Source organism: Rhincodon typus, chromosome 3, assembly GCF_021869965.1.
Source record: "Rhincodon typus isolate 14 chromosome 3, sRhiTyp1.1, whole genome shotgun sequence".
NCBI classification, from domain to species: Eukaryota; Metazoa; Chordata; class Chondrichthyes; order Orectolobiformes; family Rhincodontidae; genus Rhincodon; species Rhincodon typus.
The window spans coordinates 106,226,342-106,252,160 of NC_063334.1; the positions used below are offsets into that span (position 1 = coordinate 106,226,342).

The window sequence follows — 25,819 nt, forward strand, 5'->3', positions numbered from 1 at the left end:
TAGCCAAGCTGTCCTGTTGTACATTCAGCATATTTTGAAACTGTTCACAATAAACTAAGTCAAAAGTATATTAATCACCATTACCAATCAGCTCTTTCTCCTGTTCATGCAAACTAGATATTCAGGCAAAAGAATAAGAACTAAATTGCAATGGCCTAGTCGTATTATCGCTAGACTATTAATCCAGAAACTCAACTAATGCTCCCAAGACCTGGGTTTGAATCCTAGCATGGCAGATGGTCAAATTGAGTTCAACAAATGGGGGAACAATTCAACAATAGAGGTCACACAGTGGTTAGCACTGCTGCCTCACAGCGCCATGGACCCAGGTTTGATTCCATCCTCTGGTGAATGTCTGTGTGCAGTTTGCATGTTCTTCCTTTGTCTTTGTGGGTTTCTTCTAGATGCTCTGGTTTCCTCCCGCAATCCAAAGATGTGCAGGTTAGGTGGATTGGCCATGCTAAATTGCCCATAGTGCCCAGGGATGTAGAGGCTAGGTGAATTAGCCGTGGGAAAATGCAGGATTATGGGAATGGGGTGGGTCTGGGTGGGATGCTGTTCAGAGGGTTGGTTTGGACTCAAATCAACTGAATGGTCTGCTTCTACACTGTAGGGATTCTATAAAAATCTGGAATTAAGAATCTACTGATGATTGTGAAACCATTACTGAGAAAAAACTCATCTGGCTCACTAATGTCTTTGAGGGAAAGAAATCTAGCATCCTCACCTCGTCTGGCCTACATGTGATTCTAAACCAATAGCAACGTGGTTGATTCTTAACTGCCCTCAGAAATTCAAGCATTGCTAGGAATGGGCAATAAATGCTGGCCAGCCAGTGATGCCCACATCCCCTGAGTGAAATTAAAAAAAAATTCCTACAGAAAGAAACAAAGGGAAAACTTGCTCACCCTTTCCACCTAACTCTGCTAACCCACAAAAACAAATGAAACATAGAAACTAGGAGCAACAGTAGGCCATTTGGCCCTTCAAGCCTGCTCTACCATTCAATAAGTTGATTCTCTATATCAATGACATATTCACATTTTCTCCCCTTTCCCCTTGATGCCTTTCAAGTCTAAAATATTATCTACTGTATCGCTATATTGAATATATTCAGCGGACTGACCCCCACAGCCTTCTCTTGCAGAGAATTCCACAGGGTCTCTGCCCTTTTAGTGAAGAAATCACCTTATCACGGTCCTGGATACCCCACATCCTCAAACTGTGTATCCAGGTTCTAGACTCCCCGACCAGGAAAAACAACAACAACATTCTCCCTGTATCCAGGATCTCTCTCCAGTCCTGTTAGAATTTTACACATTTCAATCGAATCCCCTCTCATACATCTAAACTCTAGTGAATATAGCCCTATTCAACCTAATCTCTCCTCATAGGACAGTGCTGCACTCCCTCTATGGCAAAGGAGATCAGCCTCACCAAGGCCCTGTATAACTGCAGTTAGCCATCTTACTGCTAAATTAAAAACGTCTAGCAATGAAGGCCAATATATCACTTGCCTTCCTAACTGTTTGCTGCACCTGTCTGTCAGTTTATTTAGTGTTTAACTCACTGCCATACATCTTCTAGGCATGCCCATCTTGAAGAAATTCTGCTCCTCTGACAAAAAAAGTTCTAAGGAAGGGTCACCGGGCCTGAAACATTAACTGTGATGATTTTTTCTTCATAGATGCTGCTAGATCTGCTGAGCTTTTCCAGCAACTTCTGTTCTTGTTCCTGATTTACAGCATTCACAGTTCTTTGTTTTTATTTCCACTGACTTGTGTACAAGGACAGCCCAGATCTCTCTTTGTACATTCAGACTTACCAGCTCATCATACTCTCAGCAATTTGTGGAAGTCACATTGACTTTCCCCCCATTGTAAGATTGTTGGTGATTTTACAAAATACAACATGTATTTTATAAAAGTCTTTATGCAGCAAGACCTTAATGATATCTGAATAGGGCTGCTAAGTGGCAAGAGCATTTGCAGCACACACTTGACAGACAGTGGCCATTTAAAAACAACACAAAAAAAAAGAACTTAACCATCACCCATTGACATTCAACAGCATTACCATTGCTGAATGCCCCACTATCAATAACCTGGGCATTGACCAGAAACTGAACTGCACTAGACTGCTCAACTGGCACCTTACCTACCTACTTTACTATTCACTCCCTCCCCCACCAATGCACAGTGGAAGGATTGTGAATCATCTACAAGATGAACTGCAATAACTCATGGAGGTTCCTTCAACAACATCTTCCAAAGCAGTAGCCTCCACCACATGGAAGGACAAAGACAGCAAATTCATGGGAATACCACCAGCAAGTTTTCCTCCAAGTCCCATACTATTCTGACTTGGAACTATATCACTGTTCCTTCACTATCCCTGGGCTCAAATACTGGAACTCCCTTCTTAATAGCAACATCACCTGCACCCCAGCAACTGCAGTGGTTTTGAGATTCTTAGCTGGAGGATTTGATGGAAACTAAAAAAAAAGGAGTTGTGTGCAACACAATAGGTTTGTGATATTGCTGCTGTTAAACCAAAGATTTTAAGCTATGAAATTTAGTTTGTGCCCCGATTATGTACATCCCTGGATACAATTGCAGAGGAAATAGCAGGCCTCAAGGTGGAATTTAAGCTGGGATCTTGCAACCTATAATAGTTGTTAGAACACAAATTGTTGTCTGGCTTTTCTTTGATGGCTGTGTTTGTTTCATTCACTCAGATGCTGGTGTGCATCCTGATCAAGGGTTGGAAATCTCAAACTGAATCCAAACATCAAGTGTAAGGCAGTGGCATTTAGGTATCATTTGTTACTATCCCTAATAAGTAGTTAAGGGTCTTTGTTGTCAATTCATTAGTATACTTAAAGCCAATATTCTTATAACAGGAGGAGAATCTGAATTTGAGCAACGTGTTTATTGGTGGACTGACAATGATTAAGGACACTTCAATCATCATCAGAAACAGAATTGGCTCATTAAACATGTTTAGGGAATGCCACCTATTACCCCTTCAATTTGACAACACTGGCAGAATACCTACTTTGAGTCATCACAAACAATGGCCTTTTGAACAACTGTCAGTTTACCACTTCCCAATCCAAGGAAAAAAAGCAAACCAACCATGAAGCAGAATTTGGCATAAACTCAAACTATCATTTATGCTGTGTCATAGGTTCAAGGCAATCACCTTTACAGACAGTACGATGGCTCAGTGATTAGCATTGCTGCCTCGCAGCGCCAGGGATCTGGGTTCAATTCCACCCTCAGGCAACTGTCTGTGTGGAGCTTGCACATTCTCCCTGTGTCTGCATTGGTTTCCTTTGGGTTCTTCCTGTGGTTTCCTCCCACACTCCAAAGATGTGCAGGGTAGGTCGATTGACCATGTGAAATGCAGGGTTATAGGGATAGGATAGAGTGCAGGTTGGCAGTCTGGGTGGGATGCTCTTTGGAGGTTCAGTCTGGTCCCGATAGGTTGAATGGCCTGCTTCCAGTGTAGAGAAACACTGACCAGAATCTTAATTTCTGTGTAGAGATGGTTTTGGAGGCTAGAGGAGAGGGAATTAGAGAGAGAGAGAGAGAGAGAGAGAGAGAGAGAGATTGCAAAATCATCAAGATAGCTGCTGAAATAACTGCACACAGGCCAGTATCCCATCACCGACTCACCCTTTATTTTTTTGTGCACAGTGCACAGGCTGTGGTCAACCAGCTCAGAGTCAGTCCCTTGGACTGAGGAAATTCTAAATCCCCTGTTAATATTGGTCAGCCAGGGCTTTCCGGGATTGGCCCAAGTTAACAACCCCAATCAAGGACCTCAGTCAACAAGACCCACCTGGTTTCAATCACTACATCTCTACCCCCGGTAGGCCTGGTCTTTCTCTTGTAGCTTTTTCTGCACAGTTTTCACCCCAGATCTGGTTCCTCTGATTGCAGCTTTGACATGGCGGTGTGTACCGGACCACTGCTCGTCTCTTGCATCCAGAGCATCTCGGGAGGATTTCCTCCTCTTCTTTCAACGGCAATGGTATCAAGGTTGCACTCATTTTGGACTCCGAAGTTTCCTCAACACTGGACGGAGGGGGAGAACCTATGGTTTCCAACAGGCCTTCTGACTGTTCTGAAGGGCTGTTTTGGCTGCTCGATTTGCGAGGTAACAGCTTTCAGGTGATGTACATCTTTGTTTGGGACTGTATCACCTACTTTGTAAGTCACGGGACCTGACCTCGCGTTAACCTCACCTCGTACCCAAACAGAGCCATTTCCATGGTTCCAGCACCAAACTTCATCCCCTGAATTAAAATTGTCTCTCTCGCTTAGAGGTGGTACGTGGCTAGCATTGACATTTCCCCCGCCATTTCACCACCCCACTCTCCCCCGATCTGGAAATATCAGGTCTAACCTGGTGCAGAGTCTTCTCCCCATCAGCAACTTCTGCTGGAGCTATCTCTGTTGTTGCATGTGGGGTGGCCTTGTAATCCAAACAGGAACCAGAACAGTTTGGTATCAATTGATGCTGTAGGCTGCTTCTTTAAGCCTGCCTTCAACATTTGGACCACTCTTTCTGTAGACCATTGGACGATGGATGGTATGGAGCTGAATGCCATTTGACTTCAGGAAATATTCAAATTCCTTGCTGGTAAATGACATCCCATTGTCCGTGACCAATACCTCCAGCAGCTTACGTATCGTGAACGATGCTTGCAGTTTCTCAAATCATCCCCAAATTTGCTGAGTGAACTTTATGCACGTCCAACTATTTTGACTGGGCATCCTCAACGACCAGGAACATTGAGCCCATGAAAGGACCAGCATAGTTGACATGTAACTGGGTCCAGGGTTTGCCCGGCCATTCCCATGAATGTGGGGATGCCACTAGTGGCAATTTTTGTCCTTGTTGACACTCTGGGCACTGCCCCACCACCACATCTATGTTAGCATCCAACCCTGGCCACCAGATTTAACTTCTTGCTAGCATCTTCATCTTGGAAACCCCTGGTAGAGCTCGTCCAGTATCTGGCAGCGACCTTCATTCGGGACAATTACTCTTGCTCCCCATAGTAATGTCCTCGATGATGATCTGGGCGTGCTGAATCCAGAAAGGTTTCAATCTGGGTTGCGATGGCCTTTCTGTCTCCCCCATTACCAGTTGTTTCAGTTTTGCTAGGACGGGATCATTTGGTGTCCACAGTCAGATACTGTCAGCGGTGACGGGAAGGCTGTCCAGGAAGTTTAAAACCAGTACGGACTCCTCAAGGGGAAGCACCACTGGTGAAGTATCTGCCAGTTAGAGGCAGCTCAGGGCATCTGCATTAGCTACTTGGCTTTCTGGAAAGTGTTCTAACTTGTACTTGTACTCGCCGAGAATAAGGACCCAATGCTGAATTCTACCAGAAGCTATAGCAGCCCTAGCAGGGTTTGTGATCTGTTACTATGACAAATTCCCATCCATAAAAGGTACTGGTGGAACTTACTCACACCAAAGATGACCAAAAAAACCTAGATTCTGTTACAAAGTTGGGTAGGGTAATCGTGATTTGGAAGGCAGGAAGCTAGAATTGGTTTGTGAAAAAATGACAAGGCAGAACAGTGTGTGGTTCCTTTAAGAGATAAAGTGCTTTTCTAAGCTTAGAGATTGGTATAGGAAAAAAAAGTAGCTGAAGATGTACAGCCAGTTCTAAAATGGAAACATGTATCAATTGGCTATGTGAATGGAAACCTGAGGCGTGTTTTGATGCTTTGGCAATGAGCTGGAATCAGCCAATTAATTTAAATGAAACAGTTAGTGATTGAAAACCAATTGAATTTAAATCTGATGGTTTTTAAATCCTTGAACCAGTGCTATTGTAAGAAAACTGATATGTCATCCAAGGCATATAAGGAGTGGGTTTTTGAAAATCAGTGTGAGAGCGAACTGCCATCTGAGAAATAAGCATCTAGCTCTCACAAGAAATCAATAAGCTCTCTAAGAAAGGACCATCTTATCCATAAAAGATACCTCAGCACTTCTAGCTAACAGTCTTCAGAGTAAACATCCGACAGCAGGATCAGCGGAAGAAAGGCGTTTGTGACTTGAGACAGTGGAGAAGGCAGAGCATTTGGGAGGACGCATACTTTGTGGACTTTGAGAGACTAAAGTTTCATTTTTAAAATCTACTACTTGGGTTATATAAGTAGGACTTTTGTTTATTGGAATCGCATACCAGGAGAATTTTGTCCAGTTAGGAAATAGTTAGGTGTTTGTGGGCAGGGGGTGTGGGGGGGGGTGGGGGGGGGGGGGTAAGATGTGTTCAGTTTATTAGTAGCTCGGATAATTTGTTCATTGTTGTTACTTATAAAAAGTGAATATCAGGGATTTTCACTCATTTAACCTTCACTTCTTCCGAGGAGTTTGGGGACTCAAGTCCCAGGATCTGGCCAGTTCATGCATGGGATCTGAATGGATTTGGACAGATTTAAATAGACTTGGGCGATTAGTGTCCTAGATCTTTAAATAGAATGTAGGTGAGAAAAATCTATAATTTTGGATACTTGTGGTTGGTTAAGTCAAAAGGGAAATGGCTCCTAACATTGCAAAAGAGGTTCTGGGATTTGAAGATGCTTCCAAATTTGCCAAGACAGTTTATAAAGACAGAGGAAGGATGTACTTTTAGACTTAGCAAGCAGGGAGATTTGGGTTTAACTAGGGAGAAGAGGAAAGCTAAAATTGTAAAGGAGTTAGTCAAGCATTTAGGCATACCCGAAAAACAGTCAAGTACATAAGAACATAAGAACTAGGAGCAGGAGTAGGCCGTCTGGCCCTTCAAGCCTGCTCTGCCATTCAATAAGATCATGGCTGATCTGTTCGTGGACTCAGATCCACTTACCCGCGTTCTCACCATATCCCTTAATTCCTTTATTGTTCAAAAAAAATCTACCTTTTTTTAAAAAACATTTACTGAAGTAGCGTCAACTACTTCACTGGGCAAAGAATTCCATAGATTAACAACCCTCTGGGTGAAGAAATTCCTTCTCACTCCAGTCCTAAATCTGCTCCCTCTAATCTTGAGGCTATGCCCTCTTGTCCTAGCTTCACCTGCCAGTGGAAACATCCTCTCTACTTCTATCTTATCTATTCCCTTCATAATTTTATATGTTTCTATAAGATGCCCCCTCAATCTTCTGAATTCCAATGAATATAATCCCAATCTACTCAGTCTCTCCTCATAAACCAACCCCCTCAACTCCGGAATCAACCTAGTGAACCTCCTTTGCACCCCCTCCAGTGCCAGTACATCCTTTCTCAAGGAGACCAAAACTGCACACAGTATTTCAGGTGTGGCCTCACCAGCACCTTGTACAGCTGCAACATAACCTCTCTGCTTTTAATTTCAATCCCTTTAGCAATGAAGGACAAAATTCCATTTGCCTTCCTAATTACTTGTTGTACCTGCAGACCTACCTTCTGTGATTGATGCACAAGGACACCCAGGTCCCTCTGCATAGCAGCATGCTGCAACTTTTTACCATTCAAGTAATAATCCTTTTTACTATTACTCCTACCAAAATGTATGACTTCACATTTATTTACATTGTATTCCATCTGCCAGACCTTTGCCCACTCACTCAATGTATCTATGTTCCTCTGCAAAGTTTCACAGTCCTCTGCACACTTTGCTTTGCCACTCATCTTAGTGTCATCTGCAAACTTTGACACCCTACACGTGGTCCCCAACTCCAAATCATCTATATAAATTGTAAATAATTGCAGTCCCAACACTGATCCCTGAGGCACACCACTAGTCACTGACTGCCAGCTAGAATAGCACTCATTTATCCCCACTCTTTGCTTCCTGTTAGTCAACCAATCCTCTATCCATGCTAATACTTTACCCTTAATGCCATGCATCCTTATCTTATGCAATAGCCTCTTGTGCGGCACCTTGTCAAAGGCCTTTTGGAAATCTAGATACACCACATCCACTGGGTCCCCATTGTCCACCTCGCTCGTAATGTCTTCATAGAATTCCAAAAGATTTGTCAAGCATGACCTGCCCTTCATGAACCCATGCTGCGTCTGCCCAACGGGACAATTTCTATCAAGATGCCTTGCTATTTCTTCCTTGATAATAGACTCAAGCATCTTCCCCACTACAGAGGTTAAGCTAACTGGTCTATAATTCCCCATCTTTTGTCTACTTCCCTTTTTAAACAGTGGCGTCACATTTGCTGTTTTCCAATCTGCTGGGACTGCCCCAGAGTCCAGCGAATTTTGGAAAATTACCGCCAGTGCACCTGCTATTTCTCCCACCAGCTCTTTTAGTACCCTGGGATGCATTCCATCAGGGCCAGGAGACTTATCAATCCTTAGCTCCATTAGCTTGCCCAACACTACCTCTTCCGTAATAATGATTGTTTCCAGGTCCTCACCTACCTTCGTCTCTTTGTCCATTACTGGCATGTTATTAGTGTCCTCCACTGTGAAGACCGATACAAAATACCTGTTCGATGCCTCGGCCATTTCATCATATCCCATAACTAAATTCCCCTTATGCTCTAAAGGGCCAACATTTATTTTAGCCACTCTTTTTCATTTTATATATTTATAGAAACTTCTGCTGTCTGTCTTTATATTCTGTGCTAGTTTTTTCCCATGTTCTATATTACTTTTCTTTATAGCTCTTTTTGTGGCTTTCTGTTGACCTTTAAAGTTTTCCCAATCTTCTAGTTTCATGCTGTTTTTGGCCACTTTGTATGCCTTCTCTTTCAATTTGATAGCCTCCCTTATTTCTTTAGACACCCATGGCAGATTACCCCTTTTCTTACAGTCCTTCCTTTTCATTGGAATATACTTTTGCTGAGCACTTTGAAAGATTGCTTTGAAAGTCCTCCACTGCTCGTCAACTGTCCCACCATAAAATCTTTGTTTCCAGTCTACTTTAGCCAAGTCCTCCCTCATTCTATTGCAGTTCCCCTTGTTCAAGCACAGGACCCTGGTATTGGATTTTATCTTCACACTCTCCATCTGTATTCTAAATTCAACCATACTGTGATCACTCCTTCCAAGAGGATCCCTAACTATGAGGTCATTAATTATTCCTGTCTCATTACACAGGACCAGATCTAGGATAGCTTGCTCCCTCGTTGGTTCCATTACATACTGTTCAAGAAAACTATCACAGATACACTCAACGAACTCCTCCTCAAGGCTGCCCTGACCGAGCTGGTTCGACCAATAATAGTACAGTGGAGTTAGAAATAATTAAATTGAAAATTCAAAAATTGGAGTTAGAAGATAAAGAAAAGGAAAGATCCAGGGCAGAAGGAAGGGAATGTTCGAGTTGGAAATGATGAAGGTGGAACTTGAAGCAAAAGGACTTCAAGTGGCAGAAGGAAGAGTACAAGATAGAAGTGAGGATGAGTAATCTCATTGTTGCCAACATATAAAAATATGTCCAAACATCAAAGTTTGCTGAAAAAGATGTAGAATCATTTTTTTTAATTTCCTTTGAGAAATTGGCTAGACAGATGAATTGGCCAGAGACTCTGTGGGTAATGTTAATTCAGACCAAGTTGGTAGGCAGGGCTAGAGTGGGGTTTGCAGCCCTGACAGGAGACTATGAAGGAGTGAAACAGGCTACATTGAGTGCCTACGAATTAGAACCAGAAGCATATAGACAATGGTTCAGAAATACAAGGAACAAACTAGGTCAGACTTATGTCGAGTTTGAAAGAATTAAACATAGCAACTTTGATCGATGGGTGACAGCATTAAAAGATAGAAAAGACATGAGGATCTTAGAGAGATTATTCTGCTAGAGGAGTTTAAAAATTCACTTCCAGAAATGATAAGAACTCATGCTGAGGAACAGAAAGTTCAAACAGCGAGAAGAGCTGCAGAGATGGTGGATAAATATACATTAGTGCATAAATCGAAGTTTTGCTTCCGACAGCAATTTCATTCCATGAGGGATAGAATTTGGGAAAAAGGGAGATCCTTCAATGAAAAACAAAAAGTAGATTACACTGGGAACGGTTTACCACAGGTGAAAAAGAGAAAACCAAAAGGGTGAAAAGGAGGTGAAAGACCTCAGGTGTTTCCACTGTAATAGATGGGGACACACAGAAAGTCACAGTGCCGGTGGTTTAAGAAAGGCACTGGGAAAAAGGATGTGGGAAAGAGGCTAAACCAGTGGGATTAGTTGAGGTAGCGACGGAAATCCCAAAAGAAGCAGAGGAGCTGCAGGAGAGTGCACAGCCTAGTCACAGGCTGGATAGTGAGATGCTGCCCGATCTCTACAAAGACCTCACCACCTTGGGTAAGGTTTACTCAGGAAGAACAGGGGACAAAGTAAAGAAGTTAAAACATTGAGAGTTACGGGAGCTAACCAGTCTCTAATAGTAAGAGATGAAAGTATTTGCACTCCTTCTGAAGTGTTACCTGAGAAAGTGATAATCTGGAATAAATGGAGAGAGATTTGGCATTCCCCTGCGTAAGATCAGGCTGGAATATCCAATCAAGACTGTGGAAGTGACAGTGGGAGTGAATGAAAGAGTGTTTATTCCAGGATTACAGTTTATTCTTGGAAACGACCTAGCAGGATCAAAGGTGGGAGTGATGCCTCTTATAGTGGAGAAGCTAAAGGATAACCAGAGAACGGAGGAGTTAAAAGAAAAGTACCCTGGAATTTTTCCAGACTGTGTAGTAAGATCCCACAGTCATAAGTTACAGCAAGAAGGAAAAACCAAAGGAGTGGAGGTCCATTTAGCTGACACCCTGTTTGATGAAATGGTAAAGGAAAAACCTGAACAGGTAGAGGATCAGGCAGAGGTGTTTAGCTCTGAAAGACTGATGGAGTTACAACAAAAAGATGAGACAGTAAAAGCTTTATATCATAAAGCCTACTCAGAAAAGGTATCAGACTGTATTCCAGAATGTTATTATTTTAAGGATAGAATCCTAAGTTAGAAATGGAGACTTCAGCAGGTTAGTGCAGAGGAGAAATGGATAGAAGTGCACTAGATTGTGTTGCTGTAGTATACAACAGAAAGTATTGCGGGTAGCACACAAATTACCTGTAGGAGGTCATCTAGGAGTGAAGAAGACTCAGGCTAAGATACAAAAGCATTTCTATTGGCCTGAATTACATAAAGTGATGGTTGAATTTTGCCGTACCTGTCATATATGCCAAGTGGTAGGAATGCCACAGGCAGTAATGAAACTAGTACCTCTGATACCAATTCCTGCATTCAAAGAACCTTTCATGCAGGTTACGATCAATTGTGTAGGTCCCCTCCCTAAAACCTAAGTGGGAACCAGTATTTGCTAACCATAATGGACGTGTCAACCAGGTTTCTGGAGGCAATTCCATTGCAGAATGTTGAGGCAAAAAAAGGTTGTGGGGGAGTTGCTTGCTTTCTTTACACATTATGGACAACCCAGGGAGATTCAATCAGACCAAAGGTCTTGGATCTTGGATCACAGTGTGTATCCAAGCGGTTCTTTTCAGATTCAGGTAAACATAATTAAGACAAGGCTCGTCTAACAGTAATTTGCCTAAATATGAACATTTACGAAATGGTAATAAGTGATTATAGTGGTAATAATAAAAGGAAGAGAAAAGAGTAAAAGCAACAAGTCTCACGCCCTTCTGCCTGTCAGGGGCCCCCTCGATCGATGGCTGGTCTGGAGGCTTAGGTTCCTTCCTGGCACCGTTCACAATTCAGAGTTGAGGCGAAGTCCCACCTTGGAACAAGACTCTCACTTATAGTATGACAAACCGCCAGCACAAAGAAAGCAGATACAGAAAAGACAGGATAGGAAAACAAGCTGCAGGCGTCTTCTTCAACTCAAAGGAATGTTCACACAAGACTCATTCAAGGTCATGCAGCTTGTAGAGTTTTATCAACAATTTTAGCCCTTCAGCCCATTCTGTACAATTTTCTCAGGCAGCTGTTGAATATCAGCATTAACTTTTAGCCCTTCAGCCCATCTTATACACTGCCAAACTATTTAAAGAAGTCACGGATAGTTTAGACATGCAACACTTTAAATCAAGTGTGTACCATCCTGAATCCCAGGGAGCATTGGGAACGAGGCATCAGACCCTAAAGACCATGCTGAGGGCTTATTGCCAGGATTGCCCAAAGACTGGGATAAAGGTATCCCATTTATATTGTTTGCCATTCGAGATGCCACAAATTAATCAACTCAGTTTACTCCATTTGAGTTGATATTCGGTCACAAAGCAAGAGGACCTTCAAAATTAATTAAGGAAAAGTTGATAGGTCTGAAGTCAGAGCACTCACTGTTGGGTTATGTGTCTGAAGAGAGAGAAAGATTAAACTGAGTGGATGACTTAGCTAGACAACATCTGAAGGTGGCACAGCATCTAATGAAGCAAGAAGCAGATAAGAAATCTAAAATTCATACATTGCCCCCAGGGATACAATGTTGGTGCTGTTACTAGTAGTAGCAGATGCCTTCAAAGCAAGGTTGAGGTCCTTATCTGATTGAGAGGCAGTTGAGTCAAGTAAATTACCCAGTAAAGATGCCAGATAGGAAAAACAACTTTATCGGGTATGTCATGTGACTATGCTGAAAGTTTACTATGGCAGGGACAGGGAACTGAAGAAACAGGTATTAGTTACTGCCCCTCAGTGTGGAGAATCAAATCCAGATGATTTGGATTTTGATGTGCCTCAAAATAAATTAAACAATGAGGAAGTCCTTGGTGATTTTTTAAAAAATTCATTAATGGGATGAGGACGTTGCTGGCTAGGCAGCATTTATTGTCTACCCCTAATTGCCCAGAAGGTAGTTCAGAGTCAACCATATTGCTGTGGGTCTGGAGTCACATGTAGGCCAGACCAGGTAAGGATGGCAGTTTCCTTCCCTAAAGGGCATTAGTGAGCCAGGTGGGTTTTTCCTGACAATTGGTTCATGATGGTCATTACATCCTTAATTCCAGATATTTTATTGAATTCAAATCCCACCATCTGCCATGGCAGGCTTCAAACCCAGGTCCCCAAAATGTTATCTGGGTCTCTGAATTAACAGTCCAGCTATAATACCACTAGGTCATTGCCTGGGATAGAATAGGGTATATTCTGTTCTGAGGAAGGGTCACCAGACCTGAAACGTTAACTCTGATTTTTTTTATTCAGAGTTGCTGCCAGACCTGCTGAGCTTTTCCAGCAACTTCTGTTTTTGTTCCTGATTTGCAGCATCTGCATTTCTTTTGGTTTTTATTTAGGATTGTGAGCTCTCTGTCTCAGGAACAGAGAACTGAATTGAAAGGCTTGTTGCAGCTATATGAGGACATGTGTAGGAATAGAATGGGGAGGACTAATATTATAGTCCATGAGGTTGAAGTAGGGAATGCTGTTCCAATAAAGCATCACCCCTACAGTCTTAATCTTCTCAAAACCACAAGGTACAGAAGGAAGTGGAAGCAATGCTCCATGAAGACTTATGTCACAGGCTTTTAATTTACACATTGTACATGTTGTGGGTTGTAAAGGTGTTATTGCAGATGCGTTATCGCAGGTTTAAAAAGAAAGTGTGTAGATAGGATAGAGCCAGTACGATCCAATATTAGATATGAATGCAGAATTAGTATGCAGAGTGTAACTTTAGATTACTGATCTATGTATCTTGTGATAATGGTGTTAAGATTAAAAAAAGCCATTTTTCATAATGATGGTTCATCATTTTTCTTAAGGGGGGGAGACGTGACAAAATCATGTAGAATAATTGTGAATTGGAAGGCAGGAATCTAGAATTTGTTCGTAAAAAAATGGTAAGGGAGGACACATATTGTTCCTTTAAAAGATAAAGTGCTTTTCTAAGCTTAAGAGATTTGTATAGACAAAAAAGTAGCTGAAGATGTACAGCCAGTTCTAAAATGGAAACATGTATCAATTAGCTGTGTGAATGGAAACTTTTGGCATGTCTTGATGTTCTGGCAACTAGCTGGAGTCAGCTAATTAATTTCAATGAAGCACTTAAAGCCAATTGAATTAAATCTGACAGTTTTGACAACTTCAGACCAATGGTATTGTAAGAAAATTGGTATGTCATCCAAGGCATACAAGGAGAGGGTTTTTGAAAATCGGAGAGAGAGTGAACCGCTATCTGAGAAATAAGCACCTATGTCTCAGGAAAAAAAAAGCTAAGCTCTAAGAAAGCACCATTGTATCCATAAAAAGGCACCATAGCACTTCTAGCTAACAGTCTTCAAAGAGAAAACATCCCTGACAGCAGGATCAGTGGAAGAAAAGTGTTTGTGACTTGAGAACAGCCGAAGAAAGGCATTTATGACTGGAGAGACAGTGGAGAAGGCAGAGCATTCTGGAAGACATAATGTGTTACCTTTGAGAGGCTAAGTTTGTTTGTTTTCTTACTACTTGGGTTATATAATTGGGACTTTTGTTTATTGGAATTGCGTAACTGTAGAATTTTGCTCAGTTTGGGAATATTTAGGAGTTGGGGGAAATTGTTCGGTTTGTTGGTAGTTCTGTTAATTTGCTCACTGTTAGGGTTAAATAAATAAATAAATAGTTATTTGTTACTTATAAAGTGAATATCAGGGATTTTCTTTCATTTAACCTCCTTCTCTGTAATACTTCTCTATGTGGACATATTTGAGTTCAGCATCAGCCAAAGTCTGGGAAGTATACACTGGAGGACATTCCTCTCTGTTGGACCACTGGTGAACCAACACTACCCCGATGCCGAACGGGGAGGCATGACCTTTCAAAATTACCTCTCACTTTGGATCAACACCTTAGATGACAATAGCAGCTTTTTCTGTTTTCAAAAGGCTACTTCTTAGCTGTGCAGCCATTTCCAAGGATGACCCTTTTTCAAAAGCAGGTGTAAGGGTGTCAAAATGGAGGCCAGGCTATGTATGAAGTTTCCATAATAATTCACTAACCCAAGGAAAGACATAAGCTCTGGTACAGACATGGGAGCTGAAGCTGCTTTGATTCCCCTCACTTTATCTTCCAACAGGTGTAACTCAGTTTCAGCGGCTCTGCAACCCAAGTAAGTCACTTAGGGTGCCTGGAACACATACTTTTTCCTTTTAAGGCATACGCCCACCTGGGAGAAACGGTTAAGCTTTATGTTTAAGTTCTCCAAGTGTTTGTTATTGGTCCTCTGTTATTGGTACATCATCCAGATAAATGGTAACCTGGAATAGCCCTTGTAAAGTGGGAAAGAGCACAGGCTGATCATACCCCAAATGGCTGTCTTGTATATTGGTATAAACCCTTATGGGTATTAATTGTAGCGTACTGCAAGGACTCCTCATCCAATCGTAATTGCAGGTAGGCAGGCTTATGTCCAGCTTTGTAAAGGACAGCGCCCCCCCCTCCCCAACTATGCATACAAGTCCTCAATGTGAGGGATTGGGTATTTATCCAGCTGTGAGAAGCAGTTTACTGTTTTCTTAAAATCCCTACCAAGTTGAACTGAGCCATTAGGCTTCACAACCGGTACTGCCCATTCTGCAAACTGCGCTGGTTTGATGATTTCTTCATTCTCCAGCCTCCTGATTTTCACCTCTACTCTTGCCCACAAGACAAATAGCACCAGGTGGGTCTTGCAAAATTGCGGAATTCCTTCCTGTTCAACGTGTAATATAGCTTTGGACCCTGTGATAGTCCCAAGTCCTTCCTGAAAAACCCCTGGGTATTTCACCAGGAGTTCCATTGAGGCAGCCATTTTCTAATCAAAAAATATTGAGCCAATCAAGGTGAGTCTTTCTCAACCAATCCCACCCCAATAGGCTTGGGCCCGAGTCTGTTACCACCAGTCGTAACTGCACCCAAAGCTTCTCATAGGAGACTGGAACCGAAATCATACCTTTAATCTGCAACAGTTCCCTATTGTATGTTCTCAGTCTAGCTGAGGGCTTGCACAAACTTAACGGTTGTAGTCCCGAGCGAATCTTGTAAAAGACAGATATAGCTGCACCGGTATCAACCTCCATAGGAACTGGGTGACCATTTAACCAAACATTAATTTTAATCAGTTCTGATTTGGATTTTGCCAAGCAATTTAATTGTTCTAACCCACATGCCAGGATACCTTCCAGGGTGTGAACTCTCCTGGGTACCAGCCTATGAATTTTCTTACTGACGTCAAGCCTTGTAGGACTCCTTTACTGTCTCAAGTCTGTATACCGGCAGCAACTATAAGGGCTTGCCGGCCCATATCCTGAAGAAATGTTTATCCACTTGGCTGAGTCTTGGCTTTGTGTGGGGTTCTGCTGTGAGCTGTCCTAGGGCTCCTCTGCTCAGGATATGCCCTGTGTGAGGCTCTGCAATTGCCTACCCTCACATGGTGTTCCCCAAGCTCAGGTCAGACAGGTGAGGGTGTCCACTTCCATTGGGATACTCTGTAGCTCCCATGCTCCACTTGCCGTATTTTCTATTGACATTTGCAGTTCCTGTTGGAAATCTGGTTGGGCTTCAACTAGTAGGCACTGCTGCATGGTTACATCATTAATCTCACATACCAAACACAGTCTCTCAGTATCTCATTCAGGGTTAACCCAAAATCACATGCCTCTGCCAGTCATCATAACCTCAAAAAACCCAATATGGATTCCCCCCATTCTCTAACAGGCACATAAAACCGATAGCATCTCAGAATTAGAGAAGGCTTGGGGTCATAATATTCTTTAACCAACTCCATCAACTCTCAGAAGTTTTTAGAGTCTGGTGCCTCTGGGAAAGCTAAGCCCCTTACAACCGAAAATGCTGCAGGTTCACAAGCAGTCAGAAGGATTACTTGTTGCTTTTCATCTGCCCCAATATCATTTGCCCAGAAAATATATCACATTCTCTCCACATACTAGGCCCAGTCTTTGCCAGCAGGATCAAATGAGTCAAGCTTCCCAAATAAAGGTATGATGCCAGAAATGCTTACCCCAAATCCAAGAGGACTGTTGCAACTGAATGTTCTTCAGGCACGTTCTGTTTTCTCCTGTTGCCACTGAAATAATTGCACAGAGGCCGGCATCCCATCACCGAGGTCCCCCCACCCCCCCACCCCCTTTCCCCCACCCCACGCATGCCCACCAAGTGTTCCTAACAGGTTGGGGCTCCCACAGGCAGCCTTGTCATTGACCAACTCCAGGATGATGGAGCAAGCTCCCCTCTGAGCCACTCACCATCCTGAGTTGGAAATATATCGCCCTCTCTTCACAGCCACTGGGACAAAGTCCTCAAACTGGCTTCCCAACAGCACTGTGGCTATCCCTAACTCCAAGGATTGCAAAGGTTCGAGAAGGAAACTCATTATCACATTCTGAATGCCAATTAAGGATTGGCAATAAGTGGTTGCCCAGCCTGAGTCACCCACATCCTATGAGTGAACAAAGAGATGGAAGGTGGACCTCAGAACCCATAAGACTGGGAAGGCTCCCGCCGGTAGATGAGAAACCTAAGACACTAAGATTCTGCCCTAGTAGCCATGTGGAAATAAACCCACTTGTTTTCTTTTCTCTTTTAAAAATATTTCACTCGAAAAGCTATCAACCTAAGGTTACAAACCAAACAGAGAGCTTGATTCAACTTTCAAAATCTCTTTCAAACCATACATTTCATGATGACAGATTATTATTCTAACAGATTAACTAGCTGCACAAAATGAATTTAATGACCTTCATCCCAGTCATAACAAACTGAGGAGCAGTGATTTGCTTTGGCATATACTGCAGAAGTCTGTCAGCGTTTTCAATAAAAGCTCCAGTAAGTGCAGAATTGTAACAAGGAGTAAAACAGGTTGTTTTGGAAAGATGGACTGAGCCTTGGAGTTTTTTTTTGGTTAAGTCTAAGTTTTGTCGATTTTTGGAGGTTTTTCACTGTGAGGGCTAGTGAGTTTACTCACCTTATCTTACCAAACTTACTGCATAATTATCAGCTATGCCTCTATGGTAACCCTCACGCCCAATTTCTACCTCATCTTACCATGCACTGTGCCAAGAGCAGCTTATTACTCAGTGGATACCTGCCAAAACATTGGTGTCTCTTGCATCTGCGCCATCTTTAAAAAGCCACACTGCACCCAGATGAGCACGGGCATCCCAAAGCTGCCTGATTCAGTGATGGACAGAATCTGACCATGGCAGACAAGGGGAAGATTTCACAATGCTTTTCTGACTGGGACCCGGATGTCCTGGTGGGGCAAAGGAGAGGATTCCTGATCATGGTGGACCAGCAGAGGAGGCCATGCCAGCCAGGCCTGAGATCTCCACCTGGATCACTGCCATCTCCTAGGTGCTGAGTGCAGAAACAAGGTCAATGACACCTCTCTGCTGTGCCAGGGTGAGTGCCACACTGCTTTCTGCTACCACATGCTTCTCTCCACCTCTGCTCCTATGCCCAGCTTCTGTTGAGGCTAATGTCCCACCACTCTCATTATTACCTGCAACATATTCCCTCAAACACTCCTGGTCCACATAAGTCTAACTAACTTGGCATGGACTCTGAACCCCCTCCTCAGTCCTTTGGAACACCTCACCTCCATTCCTTCACATGCACTAGGACTAATAGTTGTGCTAACCACTGTCATCTTGCTCAATTCCTCCTTTTCTTTCTCAGTCTTGGAGGCCATAACAGGGCCGAGAGACTGTGTATGGATGAGGTGGTGCTGACATTCATGTCTTCACTCTCTGAGAATCCTAGCTCTGGCAGGAGCAGACCAGGGTTAGTACTGTCAGGATGCCAAGATATCCATGTACCACCAAACTCTGCATGGCACTGCCATTTTCCCATCAAACCCATCAGCACTCTCAACTTTGCAACTCATGAGGAATCACTGGCCGTGATGCTCTCTCTCTTAGCTTCACTCTGCAGCTTCCAAAAGCCTCCTGATGATGGCTGTGGAAAAACAGTTAACAGCAGAGAAACCACCATCGTGGACTTCTGAGCACAACAGCACAGAGGTCTCAAATGAAGTATCAGCAAAGCTGCATCTCAAAACTCCCGTCAGCTCAGATCCTGACACCTCGGTGACAATGTTTGGTACAGAGAATGCAAGAGCACAAGCTGGTGAACTCCTCTCTGAGATGGCTCTGCAGCTGGCTAAGGAAGAAACATGCCAGGACATTGGCACTCGGAGACTGGTAGGAGACCAGGCATCAGGCAGAAAAGGTTCCCGTTGTGTTGGCTATTAGGTACTTCATCCAAAATGCACAGGGATTAGCAGTAACATAAGGCAGGCTATGGGATGCAATGACCCTCATTGGCCAGAAGCTGCAGCAATGTGTCAAATCCAGTGACTGCCTGTCTATTGGCAGGATCACGGCTCAGGGGTTGCTGCAAACGCACAGACACCTGCACTCCAGACACTTCCCCAAGGCCGAAGGCATGTTGTTAAGGGCTTTGGGGAACTGTGGCCCCAGTCCCAGAGACAGGGCATTGCCAGGAGACACCCAGCTAGACGTGGAAACACACACAGGCCCCTCAGTGCTTTCCACTCATGATGCTCCAGACATGGCCATTCCCTCCCTACATCCTGCACCCCTCACTCTGAAGGACATTAGTGAGCTAGATGGGTTTTTCCAATAATGGGCAACGGTTTCACGGTCATCAGTAGATTCTTAATTCCAGATTTTTCCTAGAATTCCTGCAGTGTAGAAGCAGGCCATTCAGCCCATCAAGTCTACACCAACCCTTCAAAGGGTATCCCACTGAGATCCAGCACACCCTACCCTATCCCCACAACCCATAATTAATCATGGTTAACCTACCTGGCCTATACATCCCTGGATACAAGGGGGCGATTCAGCATGGCCAATCCACTGAACCTGCACATCTGTGAACTTTGGGAGGAAACCCACGCAGACACAAGAAGAATGTGCAAGCTCCCCACAGTCACCCGAGGCTGGAATTGAACCCGGGTCCCTGGTGCAGTGAGGCAGCAGTGCTAACCGAGCCACTGTGCTGCTCTCCTGTATGGTGGAGGAGTGTATTTGGCTAGTGCCCATGAATTGTACCCTGAGATGTTGTTTTCCAGCGTCCAGCATGGAGGTGGTACAGAGCATGTGGAGAACTGAATCTGCCAGGTCTTTTTTTATTCATTAATGGAATGAGGGTGTTGCTGGCCAGGCAGCATTTATTGCCCATCCCTAATTGCCCAGAGGCAGTTCAGAGTCAACCACATTGCTGAGGTTCTGGAGTCACATGTAGGCCAGACCAGGTAAGGATGCCAGTTTCCTTCCCTAAGGGACATTAGTGATTCAGATGGGTTTTTCCCGACAATCAACATTGGATTCATGGTCATCTTTAGATTCTTATTTCCAGATTTTTTTTATTGAATTCAAATTCCACCATCTGCTGTGGTAGGATTTGAACCCAGGTCCCCAGAACATTATCTGGGTCTCTGGATTAACAGTCCAGCGATAATACCACCAGGCTATCACCTCCCCAAATGTTGGTTTCTTCAGGTATATGCCGTGGTTTTCTTGTTGAGTTTTCCCAACATCTGGCTTGTTTGGTGACTTTGGTAAGTTGGGAGTCTGAATATTAGTAATGCACATTTTTGCATTAACCAGGCAGTTAACAATCAATAATAACTGTCAATTGGCATCTTACCACTGCCCAGTGAGAATCTTGCCACTTTGCTTATGAAAAGCATAAAAGATGGAGTGAGATGATTTGTTGTCAAGATGGACCTTAATGCACTTATCACCCGAATCTGCCACACATCTCACTATAGTCCGTTTCACTCAGGCTCTTATAAGGTTCCACCCTATATCAACGTTCCTTCGCTGGTTCAAAATCATGGCACTTCCTCCCTAACAACACTGGGGTATACCTGCATCTAAAGGACTGAAGTGGTAGAAGATGGCAGCTCAGCACCACCTCCTGAAAGGCAATGGGGGATGAAAAATCAAATGTTGGCCTTGGTAGCAATGCTCACATCTCACAAAAGAATTGAAAAATCAAAGCAATTGCCAACTGAGCAACTAATCTGTCCGTAGTTTGTCTCTTTAAAAGCATTGGTGGAGGGTCCTTCCACTGTTAAATATGAGTTTAACTGTATGGATTCGTGTTCCAACCCTGAGCTGTTTCTAATCAGTGCCAGGCACAATCAGGGCAAAAAACAAGGCTGAAGACTTTGTAACTATTTTCAATGGATAAATCATTTTGGCCTCCTCCTGAACCCCCAAGCATCACACATAACTTGTGCTACAAAAGAAGCAGCTTCTGCAGCCTAGCTGTTCCAATACAGTTACAACATTCACCTGACAACCCAGAAAATTGCCCATATATGTCCCATCTACAAAGGGAAATGTGGCCAATTAATGCCCAATCAGTCCACTCTCAATCAGTCACAAACACCATTCACCAAACATTTCTCTGCTTGCCAATACTCACTTTGGGTTATGTCCAATCCCAATACAGTATCAAGGCTTAATCTTGCTGATTACTACTTTTCCTCAGAAGAACATAAGGACTTACTGGGATGACAAGTAATACAAACTTGGGACTTAACTTCTTAAGTTAACAAACAATTCCTTAAATTTTCCCAAAACCTAAAGGTTGATTTCTGTCCAGTTGAATTGATTTTATGGCTCAAATTTAGTCATGTATCTAACTATCTACCTAACCAATGATCACAAAGCTCCTTCCTGACTGCTGGTCTTCTTCAAAGGCCTTTGCTGTATATGAAATTGACTTTAATTTCGATAAAAGGTAATTTTAATTGTCACAACTTACCCTCTAACTACACCTGGATCCACAGTAGTGCCATTTCCACAGATAAAATACACATCCATCACCGTCCTTAAGAAAGAAAAACACATTTATACAATGCCTTTGACAACCTCAGGACATTCCAAAGTACTTTACAGCCAATGAGGTACTTTCTGATGTCATCACTGCAATAATATATCAAAACAGCAGCCAATTTACACACAGGAAATTCCCACTAACAGCAGTGAGATAACAACCAGATAATCTGTTTTGATGATGTTGATGTCAAACTTTAGTGTAAGGTCATATCCGAAAGATGATGGGTCCAACAATGCAGCATTCCCATGAGACTGTTGAGTGTAATGTTGAATTTTGTACTTAGTCTGTGTAGTAGGACATGAGTTTGAGTGTACTACCAACTGAGCCACAGTTTATAGCAGGCTGGAGTGAGGGGGATATTGCAAAATGGAAAGTGAAACATGATTCTAAGCACATGGGACACATTCACACGGCCAACAGTTGGATAATTTGTTGAAGAAGGGTCAAGACCCAAAACGTCAGCTTTCCTGTTCCTCTGATACTGCTTGACCTGCTGTGTTCATCCAGCTCTACACCTTCTTACCTCAGATTCTCCAGCATCGGCAGTTCCCACTATCTCTAGATAATTTGTTGCCTCTTTGACTACCAAACTACCTGCTTTAATTTTACTTGACAGAATTTTTTTGGTCATATTACTGGTGGTGGTTACTTGATGAAACCTACCACAGGTAATAGATATAAGAAAAAATCTGATCCTAAGGGTCTTGTGGCTCAGTGGTACTGTTTGTATCTCTGGGCCAGAGATCCAGGTTCAAGTCCCACCTGCCTCACGCATTGTAAGATGTCTAAGCAGGTTGATCACTAGACCTAGTCATGAGGTCCTTGTGGTGCAATGGTAGTTTCCATACCTCTGGGCCAGAAGGCCTTGGTTCAAATCCTACCTGCTGCAGAGGTGTGTAATAACATCTCTGAACAGGTTGATCAGGGAGAATATCCAGATCTGGTCATGTTCAAACATAAGTATCAGAAATCATGTGTAAATTTTTTTTGAAAATTATGCCTTTAACACAGGAAACATTTTTACAGTATTTTTAATTGAATTACATCACTCATGCAAAACTTCAATAGTGAGAAAGTTACATGGATTAAGAAGTACTTTTCAATTAATTGTTTTTGCCTGGGGTATTTTTACCTGCTCCCTAGTTATTGCCTAAACCCATACAATTGTGAAAGATAGTAATGTGTTGCCCCCCCACATGCCATGGTATTTCACCAGCACTGGAGAGGGTGAAAGACAGTCCTCCCACCCAGATGCCAATTGAGTTATTCGAGCTGCCAATTAGGGATATCCACCCACCTTGTAATCTCATTGCAGGCAGGAATCTTCCAAATCTGTGATCCACGAAGAATCCCCATGGACACATTCACTCTGCCCTTATCAACCCACCCTTCCCATCCCAAGCAAACACTTCACTACACACCCACCTCCAGAAACCCACATCATAATTAGATATGGGAAGGCAGCTTGCTCCATTGATGTCTTCTCCACTGGGTGTAGATATGGAATGTAGTGTAGTGGAATACTCCCCACTTGCCTGGATGAGTACAGCCCCAACAACACTCAAGAAGCTTGACACCATCCAGTACAAAGCAGCCCGCTTGATTGGCCCTACATCCACAAGCATCCACTCCTTCCGCCACCGACACTCAGTAGCAGCAGTGTGTACTATCTACAAGATGCACTGCAGAAATTCACCAAAGGTCCTCAGACAGCACCTTCCAAACCCATGACCACTTTCATCTAGAAGGACAAGGACATCAGACATAGGGAACACCACCACCTGCAAGTTCCCCTCCAAGCCACTCACCATCCTGACTTGGAAATATATCGGTGTTACTTCACTGTCGCTGGGTCAAAATCCTGGAATTCCCTCCCGAATAGCATTGTGGGTCAACCCACAGCAGGAGGACTGCAGCAGTTCAAGTGGGCAGCTCACCACCTTCTCAAGGGCAACTAGGAATGGGCAAGAAATGCTGGCCAGCCAACGATGCCCACATCCCACAAATAAATAAAAAAAGTCACCACAATGGCTGTTCTTGAAGGCGGACTCTCATCCTTTAAAGACATCAAAGCTCCAACAACAACTAACTAGTTCCTAAATGTTTGAAAGATGTGGCCATGGGTCCCTCAAGCAGCCAAGACAGAGTTGCTCCAGCTTGTGGGTCTCTCTCTCTCTCTGTATACCCACAAAATACTGGCTGTGTGTCCAGACAGCCCACATCATGAGAGAATATAACTAATAAGTGACCTTCGGGTACACCCGTGTATTTTCTGTCCCATTTTATATTAAAAGTGGAAATGACATTTATTTTACATTAAAGTCAAACTTCCTCTCCTGGCACTGGCTAAATACAATATATGCAGTACATCAGTACTGTGTGGGCCACTCAGCTTGAATTAGCTGTTAAATGAAGTGCAAATACCGCCAGCACATTCCAGACAAACACGGAGGATGAGGAGGGGGAACTATGGCTTTGTGCCACCATCCAAAGAGTGGAGAATATGTCAGTATGGGAGGAATAATCGTGCATTACAGAAATGTTACTGCGTTTTGAATACTGTGAAGATTGATAATGGCACTATTGATTTGAAATATTGGAAAACTATGTTTTGAAATTAGAATCTTCTCTGTGTAGATGACAAGCTATTGTGGCAGGCAACTTATGACGTTATGTTTGGCAGGGACTTAGTACAATACATGCTTCTCCTCTGACGTCAATCACAAGGGGCTCCTCTCCTTCACCTCTAGTACTGGACATCTCTACCATAAGCTGTCCAAGTACAGTCTAGATATTAGCAATAGGTCAAGTCATGATGGTGCAAGAAGTGGGGAATGGAACAATAAGTCATCCACAAATTACCATCCAAGAATTGGTTACTACCAGAATCACACAGGTTAGGACATCATTGAATCCTGGTACCAACATTAATCAGGATAGGCTCAAAGAATCTGCCATTGGTTATTGCTGTGATCAAAACTCTACTGGTCCTGATGATATTCCCATGACTAATGGGGAGGCATGCGAAATTTGTTACTTTTTCTAATAAGGGGCTGGCAGACCTAAGTTCGCTGTTTCAATGCCTGCTCAAAGGAGTTCCCACCTTCCTTGGGGCAGCACGGTGGCTCAGTGGTTAGCACTGCTGCCTCACAGGGACCTGGGTTCATTTCCACCCTTGGGGGACTGTCTACGTGGAGTTTGCACATTCTCCCTGTGTCTGGGTGCTCCAGTTTCCTCCCACAGTCCAAAGATGTGCAAGCAAGGTGGATTGGCCATGTTAGATTGCCCATAGTGTTCAGGGATGTGTAGATTCGGTGGGTTATAGGTCTGGGTGGGATGCTCCGAGGGTCGGTGTGGACTTGTTGGGCCGAAGGGCCTGTTTCCACACTGTAGGGATCCTATGATGATGACGAATAAACAAACCTTCCAAAAACATTGCAGAATTGGTTTCGAGCACCATTTTCAGTGAAGTTTATGAATGCTTTTGTTTCTTTTGTTCTAATGTAAAATTAGAGTCTGTGCTACAAGAGGTCAACAATTTGACTTTTATAAAAAGATCAGCTTTTTCTAATGACACCTATAAACAGAAGGAAACATTGTGAAACTAGGAATGTATAATGTGGTTTATAGCAATCCACCATTGACACAGGTCAACAATGTTGCCACATCCCAGAGGGTCACAGGACTACAGCTGGTGGTGGTTTAACCTGAGGGTCACCAAGCCTCAGTCAAGGGTCAGGTTTGAAAAAAAATGGGACCTTCATGGTGACCCCAGCAAGCACAGGAAGTGAACCCACATTGTCACTCTGTGTCACAAACCAGGCTCCAGCCAACTGAGCTAAGCAAACTCCCTTACAGGTGAATAGGATGACAGGAAATATTCATTTCTGACCCGTACACCTCAGTGCACCCAGAGTCATTTCCTTCTTTGCTTTTCAAAAGCTGAATCCAAAGAAAAATGATTGGAAGGAACTATAATGTGCTTGGGACTCTTCCTCTATTGTACTTAATGTGTC

General features: G+C 43.3%; 1 protein-coding gene across 1 annotated transcript in view; it reads right to left on the reverse strand.

The window, feature by feature from the left end:
• The window catches only part of LOC109928402 (cadherin-related family member 2-like), a 148,791-nt gene that overhangs the window by 31,558 nt on the left and 91,414 nt on the right, over window positions 1–25,819 (reverse strand). Inside the window, exon 25 of the mRNA XM_048593969.1 lies at window positions 21,729–21,794. Within this exon, the coding sequence (XP_048449926.1) occupies window positions 21,729–21,794 (66 nt within the window). The remainder of the gene's footprint in view (window positions 1–21,728; window positions 21,795–25,819) is intronic.